Source organism: Alosa pseudoharengus, unplaced genomic scaffold (genome assembly GCF_046254945.1).
Source record: "Alosa pseudoharengus isolate Yale_2024_CS ecotype anadromous, Long Island Sound unplaced genomic scaffold, YU_APseudo_1.1 YU_APseudo_1.1_scf_7, whole genome shotgun sequence".
Lineage (NCBI taxonomy): Eukaryota > Metazoa > Chordata > Actinopteri > Clupeiformes > Clupeidae > Alosa > Alosa pseudoharengus.
The window spans coordinates 27962100-27977512 of NW_027468859.1; the positions used below are offsets into that span (position 1 = coordinate 27962100).

The 15413-nt window shown below is 47.4% G+C and overlaps 1 protein-coding gene across 2 annotated transcripts in view; it reads left to right on the forward strand.

Moving 5' to 3' along the window:
• The window catches only part of sipa1l1 (signal-induced proliferation-associated 1 like 1), a 43489-nt gene that overhangs the window by 2504 nt on the left and 25572 nt on the right, over positions 1-15413 (forward strand). For both annotated transcript variants that reach the window (XM_076272519.1, XM_076272520.1), the window contains exons 3-7: positions 2524-2712; positions 3306-3480; positions 5880-5983; positions 7929-8089; positions 13262-13844. In XM_076272519.1, the coding sequence (XP_076128634.1) occupies positions 2524-2712; positions 3306-3480; positions 5880-5983; positions 7929-8089; positions 13262-13844 (1212 nt within the window). The remainder of the gene's footprint in view (positions 1-2523; positions 2713-3305; positions 3481-5879; positions 5984-7928; positions 8090-13261; positions 13845-15413) is intronic.

A 15413-nucleotide genomic window follows, 5' to 3' on the forward strand; every position in this document is an offset into this window, starting at 1 on the left:
CCTAACCTTCAAGCTATGAATTTGAGGACTTGCGACTCAAATCAAGTCATGTGACTTCAGACCCCCACCTCAGGCTAGTCCCAAACTGTGTAGTTGTGGAGAGAGGGGACTCCTGGACGCTGGATAGTGTGACACGGGAGGCTAGTCCCAAACTGTGTGGAGAGAGGGGACTCCTGGACGCTCTCCAAAAGCCCATCATCTGTTCCTTCTACCGTCATGTTCACTCAGTGTCAGGGAATCGTGCTCTTTAACTTGTGATGGTGATTCTCAGCTTAACCCTGTTTAATGGCTTTCAAGCAATCGTTGGATAAAACTGGAAAGAAATAAACAGAAAAAATGTTTCCTGACCCGACCTGTATTTGACCTCCACCCACTTACTGTGTAGCCAGACCCCTCAGCTCCACTCGTTTCTACCTCCCTCTCTTCATCTCACTCTCTCTCTCTCAGTCTCTTCATCTCTCTCTTCCTGTCTTTTTTTATGTTGTGCTGTCTCACTTTGCTCTCTCTCTCTCTCTCTCTCTCCCTCTCTCAACCCCCCCCTCCCCGCACACACACACTGTGAGTTCAAAGGTCCCGGTAGCAGCACTGCATCAGCTCTCCTCCTACTCCACCACCTCCTCTATGATGAGCAGTCAGGCTTCGTTGTCTCCATCACCATGAACCGTAATTGCACAGACGCGAGGCTAGTCGGCTGTAGAGGCTGGCTGGGAGCTTGTGGCAGATGGTGGCACCCCTGGTCTCTCTTGCTACAGCTGCAAATCCAGTGACAAATGTCATGATATGTTGGGGAGGGCGTACTGGTGGCAGGTCCCCCCCCCCCACCCACCCCCAACCAAGGTGATGCGGGGGACCAGGGGCGCTGTGAGTGCTGCTATTTCCATCCCAAGCAGGTGGGCAGGAGTGGGTGGTTGGGCTCGGGTCTGTGGCGCCGTGCCGTGCTCGGGGTTGGGCTCCATATAGATGTGTGCATGACTGAAATCAACTGTACGTCATTTAAGTTGGAGTTCAGCGTCATTTATGACCACCTCTCTGAAGTCAAATAGAGGGGGGGGGTGTGTGTGTGTGTGTGTGTGTGTGTGTGTGTGTGTGTGTGTGTGTGTGTGTGTGTGTGTGTGTGTGTGTGTGTGTGTGTGTGTGTGTGTGTGTGTGTGTGTGTGTGTGTGGGTGTGGGTGTGGGTGTGTGGGTGTGTGTGGGAGAGAGATGGCTAGAGATGGGATTTTGTGTGTGTGTGTGACAAAAAGATGTGTCTCTGTGGGAGAGAGATGGCAGGTGTGTGTGTGTGACAAAAAGATGTGTCTCTGTGGGAGAGAGATGGCAAGAGTGTGTGTGTGTGTGTGTGTGTGTCTGTGGAACTTTGAGACAGAGAGAATTAGAGAGAGAATGTAATAATGCCAAGGGCAAAGAGAATAAGCTTGTAAGAAAGAGAATGAGGAAGACTGAGTGACAGTGATGAGTTGTAGAGAATGGTGCAAGCTTGTTAAAGTCAGGGCAACACATTTGATAGCACTTATATCACACTTCCAGATATAACCTTTGCTTTCTGAGACAGAGTGCCATCATTATGGTTAAGTATGCTATCTGACTGACTGCATACCATCCACATTTTTCTTCATCCGTCTCATTCAGTTAATGTATATCTCTGGGGTATAACTTAGCCGTTGCGCAACAATAGAGTTGGTGCCCCATGGCACATATGTGCTCACTGCCCACGTGGAGATGGGTTCGAGTCCAATCTGAGCACATTTCTTGCGCATTATACACATGAACTAAACCCTTTCTTCACTGCAGACTACTGGCAGAGTTGACGCTAGTCACGCCTTGGGTTTTTATTTATGTATGCGCCAAGCTGACTTTCTGGGCTTGAAATCAGCTACACATTAATGACCATCTTATTCATTTAAATGTACAAACTGACGGTGATCACAAGCTTTTTTGATTTGTTTTTAAGCTGTGTGTGCATGTGGTAATGCAAATTAATTGGTGTAGCGTTACAGTGATGGCCTAATTGGATTGTTTGAATATAGATTGAATGCTGAGTGTGTGTCTGTGCGCGTGTGTGTGTCTGTGCGCGTGTGTGTGTGTGTGCGCGCCTGCCACCTGCGTTACAGCTCCTCCCTGAATACTGAATTGATTGTTATTTTCTCAAAGTTGACTTTACAGCAGCACTTTTACAGCTTACACTGTTGCATTGTTCAAATTCAGTGAAATGTCACTTCCGTGGAGCTTTGTTTCGTCTATGATGCGCGACACCTGTTCAGTGTACAGTTTAATTGCACAAATATGATTTCGTTCTCCAATTTTCCCAATAAATCTGACGAAAAACTCCTCCCTCTCTGTCTCCTCTCCTCCTCCCTCTCGGTCTCCTCCTCTTTCCTCCCTCTCTGTCTCCTCCTCTCCTCCTCCCTCTCTGTCTCCTCCTCTTTCCTCCCTCTCTGTCTCCTCCTACCTCTCCGTCTCCTCCTCTCCTCCTCCCTCTCTGTCTCCTCCTCTCCTCCTCTCTGTCTCCTCCTCTCTCCATCCAGCTGACGACCCTGCGTGGTGCCATCCTGGAGGATGCCGTGCCCTCCACCGCCAAGCACGGCACGCCGCGCGGTCTCCCGCTGAAGGAGGTGCTGGAGTTCCTGGTGCCCGAGCTCAACGCCCACTGCTTGCGCCTGGCCCTCAACACGCCCAAGGTCACCGACCAGCTGATGAAACTGGACGAGCAGGGGGTAAGGATGCCAGCCGCTGCAGCGGACTTCGTGCCAGCCAATCATAGCGCTTCGTCCTGCTCGCTCTGTTAGTTTCCAGCTGTACTCATAATTCGTGTTCCTAGTTGCATTTCTCAGTTATGAGCAGGAAGTTGCAATTGGAACGCTCCCTGAAGTCGTAATTCCTACTTGTTGGGTCTTTTAAAGCCTGAATACCCCTAATTCAAATTTCCAAGATGGCTGCGCCCATTAACAGTAAATCAAAGTCGTAGAAATGCACTGTTTATTAGCAGTTCTGCCTTATTGCTGTATAGGGTTTCAATGAAAGACACAAGAGACTGTTTATGAACCTCTCTCTCTTACTCTGTATCTCTGTGTCTCTGTTTGAGCACTGTAATTGGCTCATTCACTCCCTCACTCTCCACCTCAAGCTGGTGTGTTGTGAGCGTTCTGGCGCATAATGGCTGCCTTGCATCACCCAGGTGGGTGCTACACGTTGGTGGTGGTTAGTGAGGTCCCCCCTTCCCTGTGAAGCGCTTTGAGTGTTGAGAAAAGCGCTATATAAATGCAACGTGTTGTTGTTGTTGTTTGTTGTTTGTGCTTGTGCTCCCCAGTTGAGTTTCCAGCTGAAGGTGGGGGTGATGTACTGCCAGGCAGGCCAGAGCACGGAGGAGGAGATGTACAACAACGAGTCGGCCGGCCCTGCGCTCGAGGAGTTCCTGCAGCTGCTGGGGGACCGCGTGCGCCTCAAAGGCTTCAATAAGTACCGCGCTCAGCTGGACACTAAGAGTATGTCACACGCGCATGCACATACACACTCACACACCAAGAGTACATTTCTCTTTCTCTCTCTCTCTCACTCACTCACTCACTCACTCACTCACTCACTCACTCACTCACTCACTCACTCACACACTCACACACACACACACACACACACACACACACACACACGCGCAAACACACATGCAAACACACACTAGTACCCTGCCCAGCTTGACACCAAGAATATGTTTCACACACACACTCGCTCACTACATACCGCTCAATACCAAGAGTATGTTTCTCTCTCTTACACACACACATGCATTAATACACACACAAGTTCTGCGCTCAGCTCACCATCAAGTGTAAGACACACACATGCTAAAACTAAGCTTGACACCAAGAGTACAAGAGTACGTTTCATACACGCTGAGAAAAACATTTCTCCATTATATCATCTGACATTTTATCGATAAAACAACTTATTGATTAATCAAGAAAATAATCTCCTCTGAAAATAATCGTTAGCTGTAGTCCCAATTGATACAAACTAGCACACTCACCAAATCCTAAATTTACCTTGGATATTACATATTATCTACCTGTCAATCTCAGTCCTGCGCACATCTTGACACCAAAGTCATATAAATATCATGCATGCGTACACTGCCATTTACATATGCATTTTGCCGTGCCCAACTCTAATTGTACATTCAACCGTATGAACACATTTACACACACACAGGTTTACATCAGGATCACATAACCCCATGAACTGCAGTGCAGACTGGTTAGCTGTATGCCACAGGGTCGGAAGTTGAGGTCAGATTCGGGGCATGACTGGAGCTGTCTTGAGTGACGTGAATAAACTCCGGCCCCTGGAGGGATATCAGCCTTCACCGCTCCTCCTCCTCCTCCTCTTCCTCAGAGTCTCTTTGCGAACGTTTCCTCTGCTCTCCTGCCCGAGGATCTGTCTCAGATTAGCGCCTGTGATGGATCTCTGAACGCTTTTGCCTTCTCACAACTATCTCATAACTCACTCCAGCTTCCTCCTGCCATATCCACGGCAACCGCTCGCAAGACATGATAGCCTCCCCTTCTGTGTTCTCTCCACTTCCCCTGATCACGCACACAAACACACGCACACACACCCACACACACGCTCGTTCACTTGCCTCATCTACATTTATGCCACATAAGGCTCACATGGGATGAGATCCATTCTTAATGAAAACTTTAGCTTTGATCGTAAACTACCCCAAGATCTGGAAAGCTTCCTTGTCAGGGTGCTTGAGTTTCTTTTTTGTCCTTTTTTTATAAGGAGGTGTATGTATCAGTAATCTTACTGGCACCTGTGCTGAATGATGATGATTATAATAATGTCTGATAATAAAAATATGCACCAGGTTATGAGGTAAAAAGAGGGCTCTATTAGAGGACCAGGGGGGTAGTCTGTGACTCCATAAAGCAAATGGACAAATCGAAATCCAACACTTTGGTCGGCATTTCCTGCAAATGACTGCTATTGCAGGAGAGAGGGTTGAAACGGAGCGTTTAGTAATCGAGGGTCTTTAGATGCAGCCTACGGATGAAATGCAGAAAAAATGAAGCATCTCAGTTCACGCTCTCTGTCCAAATGAGACCGGTGGAGAAATGAACTGTGAAGAAAGAATGTGTTGGAAATCGTCAACACACACACACACCATAACCAGACCTAAGAGCAGAGAAATGGTGTTACTGCGCCACTAAAATGATGATGTGTGTGTAATAATTTGATACTGCTGGTTAAACTGCTTGCATGGTAATGTAGTGCATGCCTGGACCTTGTATGATATTCAATGGTTGAAGAGCTAGAGGTGTGTTCAGGGTTAATGTCCTTCACAATTTCCATTCATCACAGATATTTGTGTAAAATTAATGCTGGTTGGAAATAGGATAATTGTAAACACAATGGAGTCCACTAGGGCCATTCATTTGATAACATTTTCAAAATGGCGTCTAAATCTGCCCATGAAAATGTGTTTTATTAATATAATTCAGTTTGTAATATCATCAACTGGCAGCTGACAGTGAAGACCCTGCAGCCGTTACTAATAGAAACTGTGTGCTGGCTGTGATGTCCATTTAGTACAGAGCAGAGGGGATTTCAATGTGTGACCAGTGTATCCTCTCTCTCACTCTCTCTCTCTCTCTCTCTGTGTGTGTGTGTGTGTGTGTGTGTGTGTGTGTGTGTGTGTGTGTGTGTGTGTGTGTGTGTGTGTGTGTGTGTGTGTGTGTGTGTGTGTGTGTGTGTGTGTGTGTGTGTGTGTGTGTGTGTGTGTGTGTGTGTGTGTGTGTGTGTGTGTGTGTGTGTGTGTGTGTGTGTGTGTGTGTGTGTGTGTGTGTGTGTGTGTGTGTGTGTGTGTGTGTTTGCCCCTCTGCAGCGGACTCCACTGGTACACACTCTCTGTACACCACCTACAAGGACTACGAGATCATGTTCCACGTGTCCACCATGCTGCCCTACACCCCCAACAACAAGCAGCAGGTACAGGACCACACCATCCTGAAATACAGACTCCCATAGATACAGGACCACACCATCCTGAAATACAGACTCCCATAGATACAGGACCACACCATCCTGAAATACAGACTCCCATACAGTAGATACAGGACCACACCATCCTGAAATACAGACTCCCATAGATACAGGACCACACCATCCTGAAATACAGACTCCCATAGGTACAGGACCACACCATCCTGAAATACAGACTCCCATAGATACAGGACCACACCATCCTGAAATACAGACTCTAGGGTTGCAAAATTTCGGGAATTTTCAAAGTTGGAAACTTTCCATGGGAATTAACGGGAATATATGGAAATTAAAGGGAATAAACGGGAAATAATGGGAATAAACTGGGAATTTTTAATATGGCAAGTTAGTCTATAACAGGGAACTTAAATGTAGTGGACAAAACCCCATCTTGCAGCATAATATTAGTTAAAACAACCTGATTTAATGCAATTTCAGTCAAATTTCTACCCTGCACATACGTCAATCCCATGCACACAGCAATCAGCATAGGCTACTAGACATAAAGGAAACCTATGGTGTGTTGATGTCCATGGGGAAAATAAATTCCCAGTGAAAATGTCATCTCATGTGGAAATAACTGGTGTGAAACTGGGGGAAGTTTGCAAACAGAGTTGCCCATTTATTGGCTTGTCGTCACTTTTGTCCTCATTCAAATGGGTGTATGTCATTTTGCCAACACTGCAATGGGACTATTAATCTGTCTGATTAAGCTTGACAATTTATATATAACTTAAATAATCTATAAGGTTTGGTTGGGGTGGTATGTTGTGTCATTATATATTTTTTTATTTGTTTTACCATTTTCTGGGATTCTAACTGAACAAACTGATAGTTAATGTTCCAACCAATCATATTTTGTTGTTGAGTGGCATGGTGCATCTTGGGCAGTTCAGTGGTTTCAGTGTTGCTAGCTTAGCACGCTAGTAAACCATAGGTAGATAATGGGATTCCCGCTAGCATGGTAGCTAGCTTTGTATGCCAAGCTAAGCGGAAATACGAACAAACAAATCATATTGCTTATTACGGAACAAAATGTTAATGTTTGTACAGTATATGAAACAGTATGAATTACCAAAAATTCCCAGTTAATTCCCGTAAATTCCCATTAATTCCCATAATTTCTTTTAATTCCATGAAAGTTTCCAATTTGGAATATTCCCAAAATTCCCCAGCTTAACTTCCCATGGAAAGTTTCCGGAAATTTACCGGAAATTCAGGACCACACCATCCTGAAATACAGACTCCCATAGATACAGGACCTCACCATCCTGAAATACAGACTCCCATAGGTACATGACCACACCATCCTGAAATACAGACTCCCATACAGTAGATACTGGACCACACCATCCTGAAATACAGACTCCCATAGATACAGGACCACTCCATCCTGAAATACAGACTCCCATAGATACAGGACCACGCCATCCTGAAATACAGACTCCCATAGATACAGGACCACGCCATCCTGAAATACAGACTCCCATAGATACAGGACCACACCATCCTGAAATACAGACTCCCATAGATACAGGACCTCACCATCCTGAAATACAGACTCCCTTAGATACAGGACCTCACCATCCTGCAACAGCACCTAAGATGAAACTGATTTTTTTTAAGTGTTTAAAGGCTAAGACACTTGCTCTGGTCCTGGTTTATACTTAAAGATGCATGATGTGTAAAACATATTTCACTGTGTGGGCATTACCTGGTATTATTCATTTCTTGTGTAACTACACTGTACTAAAAACACTTGGTTTAAAGCCAGGTGAACATTTTTCCAGTAGGTCCATTGTAGAGCAGAGGTGCTTTGCTCTCTTTGTTGTCAGTAGTGTTTTGAAGGTGACTGAGATCTCCTGTGGAACTCCTCTTTTGTGCTGTGCAGTTGCTGAGGAAGCGCCACATCGGCAACGACATTGTGACCATCGTGTTCCAGGAGCCCGGCGCCAAGGCCTTCAGCCCCAAGAACATTCGCTCGCACTTCCAGCACGTGTTTGTGGTGGTGCGTGCACACAACCCCTGCTCTGACGGCAGCACCTGTTACAGGTGAGACTGCCACTCAACACAAGGCCTGTTGCTGGGTGCACGAGACTTGTTCTGCTTTGGCCACTTTGACCCTCCAAATGGAAAACTGCTGCTGTTGATGCATGGAACGAAGTATTTGTGTCTAAACACACACACACACACACACACACACACACACACACACACACACACACACACACATACACACACACACGCACAGGCACACACACAGACACACACACAGACACGCTGCCTCTCTCCTGCCTTGCTTTGGGGTTTTTGAGGCCACTCTGAACAGTGTGGGGGTTAATTATCTCCATGTTTTGGTATTTTAGTGGCTTAACACCATCTGTGTTTAGTGGCCTGAAGGGATCAACGCTGTCAGATGCTGTTAACAGCGCCAACATCAGGAACAATCCTCATGGCCATCTTCTCTCGGTTTATTTAATTGTGTTTGTCTGTCGGTCTCTCTCTCTCTCTCTCTCTCTCTCTCGCTTTCTCGCTCACTCGCTCAATCTCCAGAGTCTGCGGTGACACGTGTGTCTCCGTGGTGACCCAGTCCTCACGCTGTGATGATGCTCAGAGACGTGTTCTACTTCTCACTTCGTTTCGCTGGCTAGAACAGCGCTCGTGACTCAAAACCACATTCGGTCTAAAAACGTCCCAAACTGAATGGGTCGGTGTTGGAGCCGGGGATGGGGGTGAAGGTGGGTGTGGGGCGGGGGGTGTACAGTATGTGGTGACAGAAGTAACAGCCATGACTTCCTCCTTCTCTTCCTCTCTCCTTTTTTTCCTCTCTCTCTCTCTCTCTCTCTCTCACGCACTCTCGTCACGTCATGTTGTTGCCGTGCCTGGCTTGGCATAATGGAGTCTGTAATTGCTGATGGGTCTTCATTGTGCGCCTCTTTTAATTGTCCCCCAGTGGGGCGGCCCCTCGAGAAAGGAGAGGGGCGGGGGTGCCGGAATTTGGTGCCGTCAAGAATGGCTCGACACACACTGAACCACCCGGAGAACATCCTAATATAGAACACACACACACACACCCCCTCCTGTGCCTGGGTGAGATATTCCCCTAACCAGTACTGGTGCTCCATGACTGTAAATGTCTGGTATAGATGACTGAGGTACCTTAAACCTCCAGGGTATCACTCTGTCTCAGCCCAGAGACAGTAAAGCCATGGCTGTGTTCTCTTTTAGGGACATTACAATCCAACTTTATTTCAAAGAGTGCCGTGTCTACATCCCAAGGGGTGGATAGCAAAGTTAGATGGAGTGGCAGTTGGAACTTTTTTCGTGTGAGTACCGCTACCACTTCAGCATCACAGTTCCGGCATTAGGCGAGCAGTCTGCTCCAGCAGTTGAGGAAAGCAGTTGCTGTAGTGCTGAAGTGCTGGCCAGGGCTGCGGTGGCAGTCTTGCTGCAGCGAAAACCAGTCAGTGACAAAGCCACTGACCTCAGTGGTTAAGGCACTGGTCCATCAGAGATTAGTAATTAGTAATCTCTGATGCAATAGTAATTCATGCATTCATTAAAACTAAGGATGCACAATATGATCAGTACAATATTGTATCGGCAGATAACAGTCTAAAAATTGCATTATCGCATCACCAGATATGATCATTTCTGCGGATATTCGGCAAATAAATTGGCAAGATTATTATTGGCACACCTACCGGGTTTTAGAGGAAGCATCATACACATCTGTTCAAAGAGGATGAGCTCTGCAATTTTATTTGAAAATGTCATATAATGTCATATGTCAAATTGCATATTTGACATCTACACCATGCTGTAGTGATTTTCTTATTTTTAATTTCTCAAATCATACATCTAGGGTATAATAAATGAGACTGTAAAGTTTTATGCCTGGATATCGGCATCCCTAATTTAGTTAAATTGAGCTAAATTGAGAAAAGGTTTTTGTCAGTCTGCTTTTAGTGCAGAAGTTGTTTATTGTGCTCAGTACTCTGAGCTGCTGAGCTTCTGCACGCTGACATGGTGTTTTATAGCGGCGTGTGCTCTTTTGGTGTTACACTCGCAGGGTTTAGGAGCTGTGGAGTCATTGGGGGGGGGGGGGGGGGGGGGGGGTGAAAACCTCTTCCCCTGTCTGTGTTTAATTTGTGATAATCACCTGCTAATTCCCAGGCTTCACACAGGATGCGTTTTATACGTTCTGTCAGGTGCTAAACATTGCACAAAGCAAAGGGTTTTTTTTTTAAACAAGAATATTTTTCCTTTTTTTGCTAAGCACAACCCAGAAGTTGCACATGATGTCATTGACAGGAAAAACAAAAACAGAGGACCCTTCTTGTCTTTTCTCTCCATCACTCTCTTTCTCTCTCTCTGTGCGTTCTCTCTTTATCTGTCTTTCCATACCTCTCTCCATCACTCTCTTTCTGTGCTTTCTCTTTCTTTGCTTCCTCTCTTTATCTCTGCCTTTCTAGACCTCCCTCGCTATCTCTCTCTCTCCATCTTTCTCTTTCTAGACCTCTCTCACTATCTCTCCATCTTTCTCTTTCTAGACCTCCCTCGCTATCTCTCTCTCTCCATCTTTCTCTTTCTAGACCTCTCTCACTATCTCTCCATCTTTCTCTTTCTATACCTCTCTTGCTATCTCTCTCTCTCTCTCTCTCTCTCTCTCTCTCTCTCTATCTTTCTCATGTGGGCTGCGTCAGGGCTGTGGGTAGAGGAAGCCTCCCACGCAGTGTACATTTATATCCCGCGCAGGGCACACATTCTCCCGCTCGCCTCTCCACTTAAACACCGGGGGGGGGGGGGTTAGGAAGGAGACAATGTAAAGTCCCCCCCACCCCCCACCACCTCTATGACTCACTGGCCTCTTGGAGCCGCAGAGCCGTGGAGCTGTACAGAATAGCCGGGTCGCCGTTAGACGCTCGTCCAATGCGTCACATTTTTTGCGATTTATTTTTTTAACCTGGCTTTGAGGGGCGTACAGTAGTTCCTGAAGAGCTGTAGATGGTGGTTGAACTCTTCTCTCTCGACAGACCGAGGTGGTTAGTGGTGGGCCGGAGAATGGGTCACCAGAGAGAGAGAGAGATAGAGAGAGAGATAAAGATAGAGAAAGCAAGAGGGAACTGCTACGTGTTGTTTCTCCCTCTCAGTTTCATTTCCAGTGAGGTTGTCATGTCTTGTTTTGACAAATGATAAACATTCTTCCCTGACGTCGTAAATCGTAAAAAAACTGCAAATGACATGCTGCATCCAACACTGGCAAGAACACAACACTTCAGCAGCCGTTTCTCATGCTTCACTGCCAGCAGCCAACCCCTGGGCTGCACATGCCAGCTACCTACTCCTCCTCATCCTCTTCTTTAGCATCCTCTTCAAAACTGTGTGTGTGTGTGTGTGTGTGTGTGTGTGTGTGTGTGTGTGTGTGTGTGTGTGTGTGTGTGTGTGTGTGTGTGTGTGTGTGTGTGTGTGTGTGTGTGTGTGTGTGTGTGTGTGTGTGTGTGTGTGTGTGTGTGTGTGTGTGTGTGTGTGTGTGTGTGTGTGTGTGTGTGTGTGTGTGTGTGTGTGTGTGTGTGTGTGTGTGTGTGTGTGTGTGTGTGTGTGTGTGTGTGTGTTCAACAGTGGGCTTTGGGCGACATACACACACATACATACATGTACATACATACACACACATATATATACACACACTTGTGTTGCTTTTAAGAGTAGGAGAAAGCGCTTCATCAACTTTACTCAAGACACTGAGGGGAAGTCAAAAGGAAAAGGGAAGTCAAAAGGAAAAGCACACTTGGGCCTGTCTCTGCTCTTCCTTCCCCTCCCTCTACCTTTCTACCACTCTTCTTTTCTTCTCCTTCTCTCACTCTCTATGCGCGTTTGTTTGGGGTGGGTGTGTGTGTGTGTGTTGGGCAGTGGGGGTGGTCGCTGAGAGATCTGGGCCTGTCCCTCCCTGCACCTCGCCAAAGCACCGGCGTTCCACACATTCCACAGCGTCCAGGAAGCCTCACATGTCCATTCCACAGGCACCCGCGGAGGACAGGAAATAGAACATGAGGGAGAGAGAGAGATTAAAAGGGAGATGGAGCAAGTGACATAAGAAGGGGGATGGAGAGAGAAAGAAAGTTGCAGAGAGAAAGAGGGAGAGATAGAGAAAGATTTTCAAAATCATACTTTATTCCAGTTTTACACAGCCAAAGCAGGTCAATCAATCAATATTTGCCATTAAAAAAGTAAAAAAAATGTAAAAATAAAAACAGTTTCACACAGCAAATTATAAAAGATGGCTAAAAAGTGCTTGTTTGGTACACCACACATCCTCAAAGGTTCCAGATCTTGCATTAACTCATAAAACCGGAAATCAACCAAAACTCTTTAACCAGGGCACATAGAGAAAGAGGGAGAGAACTGAGCTGAGGCAAAATGCAGAAAGCAGAATCCTAGTGTTCTGCATAGCTTGAAAATGTTCCAACCTTACTCCCACTCTGGTTCCTATGGCAGCACTCTCTCTCTCTCACACACACACACACACGCATGCACACACACACACACACACACAAGAACTGCTGTTACGTGATCTCCTTTTAGCCAACCAACTATGCATCATCCTGGTCTTGATATTTACAGACAGACATCAATAAGCCCTCCTCACATTCCTTCTGTGATTTACACTTCCTCCTCTGCAACAGCAGCTCTGCATTCTAACCTGGCGCCCCACGTGTTGGCATTCGAGCAGCTCAAACATACAGAAGATATGTACAGAGAAATGGTTCAGTTCATTCAGTGTGCACAATGGTCGCCTCACTCTTGCCCCCTTTCTCTCTCTCTTTTTTTTTTCTTTCTTTCTTTCTTTCTTTCTTTCTCTCTCTCTCTCTGCCTGGAAAGGCGTTTGAGCGTCATTCATATTCATGAATCCCTTGCGGCAATCTTCTGAGTATTTTTTCTCTTCTTCAAAACAATCATCTGCTGTGCTTCTGAGGTCCTGGTGTTCGTTGTTTAAAGTTTGCATCGTTTGTGCATACAGTACTTTACATACAAAATGCTCTCCCCCCCCCCCCCCCCCCAGGTCCTCTTATGTTGTTATGTATGTTTCATAAGCTATTGGATGCCTACATTTCTCTTGACATTAAAAAGGTATCTTTCTCTTTCTCTCTCTCTTTTCTTTCTCTCTATCTCTATCTATCTATCGATCCACCTATTTCTTTCTACCTTTTTCTATCTCTTCAGTGTGGCGGTGGCCCGCTCCCGCGACGTGCCCGCCTTCGGGCCGCCCATCCCTGAGGACGTCACCTTCCCCAAATCGGGCGTGTTCCGGGACTTCCTGCTGGCCAAGGTGATCAACGCGGAGAACGCGGCGCACAAATCGGACAAGTTCCGCGCCATGGCCACGCGCACGCGGCAGGAGTACCTGCGCGAGCTGGCCGAGCGCCACGTCACCAGCACCCCCATCGACCCGTCGGGCAAGTTCCCCTTCATCTCGCTGGCGCACAAGCGGCGCGAGCGCAGCCGGCCGTACGCGGGCGCCGAGCTGCGCAGCGGCGGCGCCGTGGCCTGGCCCGTGCACGCCGAGGACCAGCAGGGCGGCGGCGGCGAGCTGGAGGCGCTGCTGGCCATCTCGGTCGAGTTCCTGGTGGTGGCCGACCCCGAGGCCAAGGCGGTGGTGTTCAACTGCGCCGTGCGCGACGTCATCGGATGGACGCTGGGCAGCCCGGCCTCCATGAAGATCTACCACGGGCGAGGGGAGAGCGTGGCGCTTCGCTCCGTCGGAAACAACACCGAGGACTTCCGCGAGGTGGTCAAGAGGCTTGAGGTGAGATGGGGCAGGGGGCAGAGGGCAGGCACAGGGGGCAGGGGCAGGGGGCAGGCACAGGGGGCAGGGGGCAGGGGCAGGCACAGGGGGCAGGTACAGGGGGCGGGAGCAGAGGGCAGGTGGACTGGACAAGGGGAGTCAGGGACGAGACAGAGAGGAGTCAAGCCTCCCTACAACCACTGCAGCACCACACAAGTGGGAATAATCAAGATTGAAAAATAGTCATTAAAAAAATCCAAGCCCTTGCTGTCGAAGTGGAGTGAATAATTAAAAAGTTAACGAAAGGCACATTAAAAAATCAACACACTCAGTCAGTGGCACTGGTCCTTTGAGGGGATAGGTGAGGTATCTCAAGAATTATCATAACAGTTCTCCTGGGAAATAATCATCCATCTGATGTGGTTTTACAGCACTTCTGTGTAATCTGCCATGTGTGATGTTAGTGGTTCAATCAGCTTTTCGACTGGTGGCCAATGGCCTGATGTTCAATTATAGATTGTACTTGACAAGTGGTGGGAGTCTTGCCATCATTCTCCATAAAAGCTAATGGTTATTATGCTTTTCTTTTCATCATCCCGAGAAGCGATCTGTGGCGGGGATGAGCTTTTAATAGCTGGGGATGTGTGATGCGTCAGTGGGGAGCACGTAAGTGCTTTGGTCCTCGTAACCATGCGCAGGCTGAGATCTACTTTTGTCTTGGCCCCCTGCCCATGCCAATGTGAGAGAGAGAGAGAGAGAGAGAGAGAGAGAGAGAGAGAAAAATTCACTCTGAATGCAAACACTGTTGCCATGGGAACTAGCTTCACCGAACGGACCGTTCGAATGTTACCACGGAGCAGGAAAAAAAACGTACAAACAAGTCAACCACAGTGGTCACGTAACCATACACCAATCATTTACCATCCACAACCGGCCTCCCACAAGGACACACACACGCACACACTCTCTCTGTTTCAAAATCAAATACACATATGTTGAAGTCCAGGCAACAGACTCCCCATTTCATGTCGTTATTTCACCATATAGGGTAAAAAAAAAAAAGCATCAGAGCTCTTATGATTCACAGATCAGGGGCGCACAGCCTTATTTCCTCTCGGATTGTTCTGGAATATTCCGCCTGCTTCCTCGCCATTCAGTGCTGCCCACACTCACAGCGGACACGTCTCTCCTCAGGTGAGCCGCACAGGCTATGAGTTTCTATATTTAACTTGGCCTCCGCTGCCGAGGTGCCGACATCAGTGGCAATTCAAAGAAATAAATGCCCACGTCGTCCAGCATCCTCCGTCGGCATCGGAGCGGAGGCTTTTCATCTGGGCCTGCCTCGACACGAAATCCTTCCTCACCTCATCTTGGTCAATTAGCGAGCAAAGCTTTCTCTCACAAGCTCGCAAGCATGAGCGTAAATAACGTCAGCTGCACCAATTCCCCCAGAGGGCTTGTTTGGTTGTTCTTAAATGAGCTTTGGGAGGATGTCTCATCAATACAGGGTGTGTGGGTTGGGGGGGGGGGGGCAGTTGCGAATGCGTCTTTCTCTAGATTTATGTTTTTCTTTTGCTGTACTGTCACTTC